This window comes from Petromyzon marinus, chromosome 38 (assembly GCF_048934315.1).
Source record: "Petromyzon marinus isolate PM22_M1 ecotype Great Lakes invasive population chromosome 38, UKy_Petmar_22M1.pri1.0, whole genome shotgun sequence".
NCBI lineage: Eukaryota > Metazoa > Chordata > Hyperoartia > Petromyzontiformes > Petromyzontidae > Petromyzon > Petromyzon marinus.
Genome location: NC_133704.1, coordinates 1,609,264 through 1,616,470, shown reverse-complemented (window position 1 = coordinate 1,616,470; position 7,207 = coordinate 1,609,264). Strand labels below are relative to the sequence as shown.

The window sequence follows — 7,207 nt, the reverse complement described above, 5'->3', positions numbered from 1 at the left end:
TGTTTTGTCAGATTTTATGTTTGCACAACATTGCACAAACATTTGGTCTACTTTTCCCAGAAATGTAACTTTCCGAAATGCATGGTTCATTCGTTTCTCAGTCCGCTTGTCCTGATAAGGGTCGTGGAGGCAGCATGTTGAGTCGGACGGTCCAGACCTCCCTTTCCCTGGCGACAGACTCTAGCTCTTTCTGGGTAATTCCCAGGCGTTCCCAAGCCAGATGAGCGACATAGTCCCACCAGCGTGTCCTGGGCTGGTCCCGGAGTTTATGCCCAATGGAACGTGCCTGGTAGAGTTCCAGGGGGAGTCTGTCAGGGGGGCATCTTTACCATGTACCTGAACCATCTCAACTGACTCCTCTCGATCCAGAGAAGCAGCCACTCGACTCTGAGGCCCTCCCGGATTACCGAGCTCCTCACCCGATCACGGAGAGTGAGCCCGGCAACCCTGCGGAGAAACCTCATTTCGGCCCCTTGTACCCGCGATATCATCCTTTCGGTCATTACCCAAAGCTCATGATCATAGGTGAGGGTGGGAATGTAGATCGACCTGTCACCGAGAACTTTGTTCAAGAACTCAGCTCCCGCTTCACTACCACGCAATGGTATAGTGCCCGCAACACTGCGGACGCCGCACCGATCTGCCAGCCGATCTCCCGCTCCCACTTACAATCACGCACGAAAGAGACACCGGGGTACTTTAACTCCTCCACTAAGGGCAGCTATTCCCCCCTCACCTGGAGAGAACAATCCACCGTCTCCTGGGAGTGAACCATGACCTCAGATTCGGAGGTGCTGATCTTCATTCCAGCCTCTTCACACCCAGCATAAAACCATTCAAGTTCATGCTAGAGATCACAGACTGACGAGGACGTCATCTGCAAAAAGCAGCGACACCACCTCCATGGCCCTGTAATACTCTCCATACCTCGGCTGTGCCTTGATATCCTATCCATGAAACTCACAACCAGAAGTGGAGACAAGACGCACCCGTGGTGGAATCCAACACCCACAGTGAACGACTTTGGTTTAACACCAAGAATACGGACACAGCTCTCACTCCGGGAATAGAGGGACCGGATAGCGCACAAAAGCGCCAAGGGTACATCATACTCCCGCAGCACCTCCAACAAGCCATTGCGGGGAACACGGTCATATGCTTTCTCCAAGTCTACGAAGCAGAGTTTGATTGGAGAAGCGTACTGACGATTGCTTGTGTTGCGATCGAAACGTCGTGATCTATTATTTTTCTACCTACGTGACTTTACCGAAAGAACCAAAGAGTATGGATTCCTGCAGCCAGAAAAGTTTCAAATCAAGATTGAACCGCCTCTACGGGGAGGATTTCCACACAACTATTAGATCTTTTAACAGACTGCGAGACAAGAAGGCTCACCTGATCGAGTCTCTCACCTTTCTGAAGAGATGCCGCAACACCAAGGTAATACCGATCGCCATTACACTCACATCTACTGCTGTCACTTCTCCTAACTCTAAACGGATCTTGTTTAGGGCCAGCCAAGCTCTAATCTCAGAGAGAATAAGATTCCTCCGATTTTAACTTGATAATTTAGACAAGATTCACTTACAATCACACTTAGAATTAACATATAAAATGTCCACATCTGATTGGGACCATGTAGATAACATGACAGTTTCTTCAGCTACTTCAATGTCAACCAAATGTAAAGTTAACTTGATTACTAAATTCAACCACCTGTCAAAAAAAGGCCAAAGCCACACGCTAAAGTTAGATGTTAACAAGATTGTCATCAATCATAGTAACATCCTAATTTTCGACAGCCTAAAATCGGTACTAGCTAAAGGGTTGAATTTCGCAGTCACCCCTAAACACATCCCAGTGGATGATATCATTGCCCAGGTCGACGGAGCCCTCAAAGGCTTGGGACACATCCCGGCAGACGTTGCTAGATCTGAAATCGCTGCTATCCTCAAAAACGCTAAGAAACATTAGCAACATCAGCAAGGACGAGCGTTTTGAACTCTCTCAATTAAAAAAACAGAGGTGACATTGTCATCCTCTCAGCTGACAAGGGCAATGCCACTGTCATCATGGATAAAACCACTACAACAACAAAATTCAGGACCTTAATGATGGTAGCTATACCAAACTCAAGAGATCCGACCAACCGCCTAGCTACAAAAAACTATCATCACTAATTCTACATCTCTAATCGTTTCGACCAAGCAGCGCTCTCTAAAACCTTCGGCTGCTAGACCACCCAGATTTTATGGCCTTCCATAGAGCCACAAGGAACGTACCCCACTCCATCCTATCGTCTCCACCAGTAACTCATCCACCTACAAACTGGCCCGATTTCTGTCTGAGACCCTGCTTCCTTTCACGGGCAAGACCACCTCAGCTGTACTTAACTCAGCTCGCTTGGTTTCTCTAATCAAGGACATCTCACTGTCTCCAGATGATTTAATTGTCAGTTTAGATGTAGTCTCCCTGTTCACCAAGGTACCTGTACCTGACACCATTGCAATCATTGAAGACTTAGTCCAACAGACCTAATCCAGGTACTGCCTTACCAGCACTTACTTCACTTGTAATGGTACATTCTACAAACAAAATGAGAGTACCCCAATGGGTTCTCCCTTATCGCCAATGGTAGTAAATGTTTTCATGGAGAAATTTGAGACAGATGCCATCCAGACATCCACCCTAAGTCCTTCCTTGTGGAAGAGATATGTAGATGACACGTTCATCATCTGGCCACATGGCCTGCCAGCACTGAACCAATTTCTCAACGACACATCAATTCCAAACACCCATCTATCAAATTCACAATGGAAGTGGAAAAGGATGGCAAGCAACCATTCCTGGATGTTTTGATCGAGAAGAGACCTGATTGCTCGTTGGGACACTGTCTACAGGAAAGCCACCCACACAGATGCCTATCTAAAGCCTGACTCCCACCACCATCCAGCCCAGAAGAAATCCCTCATCAAAAAACACTACACCATAGGGCCCGTTGCATCTCCGACCAGTATCACCTAGCCAGTGGGCTGGAGCACGTACACCAAGCCCTCAGGATGAACGGATATTCTGACCGTACAATCCACAAAGCTGTCTCCCCAGCCATGGGGAGACAACCATCTGAGGATCCAACCAATACCATCACTTTGCCATACATAGCAGGGGTTACCAAAATCTTAAACATACACAAGATCCAGGTTCGTTTCAACACAATACACAAAATCCGTGATTTGGTCCCATCTGTAAAGGATGTGATTCCTGATATGCAATACCCGGGTGTCTACAAACTGAGTTGTGGCTGCGGCAGCAGTTACATTGGGGAAACGAAACAACATGTATCAGAGATTTGTTCACGAAGCAATCAAGATATATAAACACAGACACAACTTCAACTGAGAAGATGGGTACAAACTGAGCAATCTTTGGAAGGACGTTATTAACCAGGTAAAGTCGTAACTGACTGTGATGTTTCCATCCTACCTGCCTATGTCAGCTGGTATTTCCGACTCTCTGTGTGTCTTTCTCTCTCTCTCTCTCTGTGCATCTCTCTCCAATCTCTAATCCAGTACTCCAGTGACCCGGGTGCTACTGCGGGGTCCACTTTCTGCCCCACCTCCCCCCCCTCCTTCTCTCTCCCCCCCTGCAGCCGATCTCTCCGGTGCTGCCGCGGTGGTCCACTTTACTCCAGTGACCCGGGTGCTGCTGCGGGGTCCACTTTCTGCCCTGCCTCCTCCCCCTTCTCTCTCCCCCCCTGCAGCCGATCTCTCAGATCTCTCCAAGTGCTGCCTCGGGGTCCACTTTCTGCCCTGCCCCCCCTCTCCCCCCACCTCCTCTCTCCCCCCCTACTGCCGAGGCCTATGTATCCTCGTGCCACGGCAGATCTCTCGCCTACTTCAGCAGTTTTTTCGTGCTGTGGTTGTCCCACCTGATGACGATTGCTTGTGTTGTGATCGAAACGTCGTGATCTATTATTTTTCTACTGACGTGACTTTACCGAAAGAACCAAAGAGTATGGATTCCTGCATTCACGAAAGCTTCAAATCAAGATTAAATAAAATTATTACATTATGTATTGTATAGGCACTCTCTCATGGAAAGAATGATTCAGGGATTAATTTCTCATATTTTCGGGGTTGCTGATAGACCCAAGTAGGAAAATGTGTAGTAGCGACGGCCATACTGGTGTGCCAGGTTGAATAAATATTTTCCGGGTTGCCAACCCAGACAGGATGCACTGAAACTAAGCCCCGAACTAATTCCTGTTAAAGGAATGCAAAATTTCCTTTGCTGACTCAGGAATTGCAATGGAGATGATGAGCAATGTTGGAAAAACTTGTGTTGTATGCAGTACTCTTATCCAGTTTACCTTGGCAGACACATCAGCTCGAGTTGAGAGTGAGGCACACTCCTTGCAGGATCAAGTGAGACGTGTGCTGGGAGGTGTGCAAGTCGGCTTCAAATACCAGCCCTTCTCCCATTGCGTTTCGTCTCATTGATGTCACGTATACGGGTGTTCGAAGAGTGTTCTGCGGTACAAGAGACACCATTTGCAGCTGAAGACACTTCATCATCATTAACACTGCTTTACGAATGAAAAATAAATATTTCTGTAAGCTAATGGCCTTCAGAGTAGAGAAGGAGGTGGACAGAAGATTGTGACAACAGACACAGCAGTGCATCACTTGTATTGTGGCCTATCAAGTTTTCATTTATACACCACTTCAAAATCTCTATAGCATATGCCGTCCTCTCCATGAAAGCTACCAGCACCAAAGCCACTCTCACCACCCAATTGTTTTCACAGGACAGATCATTAGCATGACTGTATTTGTCCAGTTTACCTGGAGTTTCAGTAAGTGCAACTGGGTTGGAATAATTTCCATAATTGGGAGCTCCACAACAAGCACTTTTGGTCTACTGCAAACCAAGCATCGTCTCTCTATGTCCCAGTCAGCTCCTTCCAAGTACAGGCCAGACACAAAGTAGCCTGGAAACACATCAGGCAACTGGATTAATTGTGGGCAATCAACGAAAAAGTTAAGGCATACGTGTGTGCTAGTAAAACAAAACTGCAGTCCCAGAAATAAAAAAAATAACATGGTCATTTTACAGAAAGTGTGAATTGACCTTGCCCTCGGCGTTCTGTGATCTCCTCAGCTCTGCGGTAACCAGTAACTTGTGTGTATAGGGTGGACCTGTCCAGTGGCCATGCATTTTTGTGGCATGTGGTCTGGACAAGGGCAGTCAGGTAAGACTCTGGAATGTGCAGCCCTGACAGCCATATCACATGTGGCTCTCCTTCAGATATCTATTCATAAGAGAAACATTTATTGAGATAAATGTTCAGTGCAAACCATGACGGAACGGTCAACAACGCTACTTATTAACAAAGTGGTGTAGTGTGTAGGGTTGGCATGCTTTCTCCCTATGTAACTGATGAAAAGTTCCTACCCATGATGAGTACTGGTCGTGTCTGCGCTTGAAGTGTATCATCCAGTTCCCAAGGCTCTTGAGCGTGTTGGGAGCAAGCTTCCTCCAAATAGCTGGGATCTCTCCATTGAACAGGGATTGGGCCAAGTCATCCAGCTCACTGCTCATGCCTACCTCACCAATCAGTGCCTGCAATGAAACAAAACAACCGTAAAGGTACTTTACTGATATATAATTATTTGAGGGATGCTACTACAGTGTGATGGTTAACACATTCGACTTGCGATCCAGACCACGCCAGTTTGATCTATCAGTACAGCAGTTGATATGGGGCAAGTTTCTGATATCCTCCCCACCTCTGTTCAGTATGAACAAGTACACCACAGGTAGTCGATCGAGTGTGGTCGGATAAAGTGTGGGTACTCCTACTTCTTCCAAGACGTCTGGGCAGCTTAGAATAAGCCTCAAACTTTATATTGGGGCAATCTAGAGCGCTCTCTAGAGGAACTCCTTATGTTAGCAAAGCAAGTAATCACAGTGCTAAACCTTTACATTATTTAATTTAACACGTAGGCTTTCACGACCAATATTCAAAATAGAGTTTTTTTGAGTTAGATCGCGTAAATATATAAATGGGTCGTTAAAACCCGCCACCACCCGACAAAGCCAACTAGTAAGGGTTGTCACGTAAACAGAACGTGCCAATTCGTCACTAGTACAGCGCACCGGTGTGTTGGAGAGCCAAGCCACAACATTTACAATGTTTTGCCAGTAATTACAACTAGCTTCATCAGGCAACAGCCAGATTTGTGGAGAAGTCTAACTGATGACCATTATTTAAGGATATATTTATTTAGGATACTTTTAAATGCCATTACTTTTAAATTCCAGGATACTTTTAAATTCCATTACCCGCTGCAACTCGTTGAGGGATCTGCCCATGCAGATGACAAGACGGTTGAAGCGCTGCAGCTCCTGGAGGAGCACTACAGTGGGTGGTGAGATGTCACTTCCCAGGGCCTTCCTGATGGGGCCCAGGTCAAACCTCATGGGCAGCCTTTGCTCAATGTCCCCGGACACTTGAGCAATGAAGTCCTCACGGTTTTCTCCGACACTCGTGTCTCCTAATGGTTTAAACAGTGTTCACCATTTTTTGTTGTCATCAAAATCACAAGATGATAAATGTGTGAGCACATTGCAGAGATGCACCAGTCGATCATTTACTTTGACATTTTTCCACTATAGCAGGATTATAGTCATGATCAGTCTCAGGGACAGGTATATGTACAATGTATATGTGCAATAATAATTTACACTCGTAATTAAGTATGTAACATATACTGTGGCATGATGATGGCAAGCCTTTTGTTGTCTAGAAATTGATATATAAAAAGCCTATTGTGTGAAACCAGTGTTTTTATGAGCACCTTCACTGCCAGTTACACCTTTGCTATCCAGTGTGAATACTGGTCACGTGGTCAGAGAGACCAATTAGGTAAATACAGGTGGTCTCCGGTTTACAACGGACCGATTTACCATGATTCACATTCACGACGTTTATGTAATGCCACCATGGATTGATTCACGATACAGAATCTTGATTTACGACGCATCTTCGTGACATGACTCCGAAAATATTCGAACAGCTAGTCTGGTTTCCAATGGGACTTGGCATCATTCATTCATAACGTATAGTCAGCGAAGGACCATTGCGCCAAACGTGTGACCTCTTGCGACAGCATTCCCGTAAGCTGCGCTTGCTGCCCTACAAATG

General features: G+C 46.1%; 1 protein-coding gene across 1 annotated transcript in view; it reads right to left on the bottom strand.

Annotated features, from left to right (window-relative positions):
* The window catches only part of LOC116950280 (dynein axonemal heavy chain 10-like), an 88,211-nt gene that overhangs the window by 4,627 nt on the left and 76,377 nt on the right, over positions 1-7,207 (bottom strand). The window contains 5 exon segments of the mRNA XM_076072488.1: positions 4,370-4,529; positions 4,845-4,990; positions 5,131-5,311; positions 5,455-5,622; positions 6,346-6,557. Of these exon segments, the coding sequence (XP_075928603.1) occupies positions 4,383-4,529; positions 4,845-4,990; positions 5,131-5,311; positions 5,455-5,622; positions 6,346-6,557 (854 nt within the window). The 3' untranslated portion in view covers positions 4,370-4,382.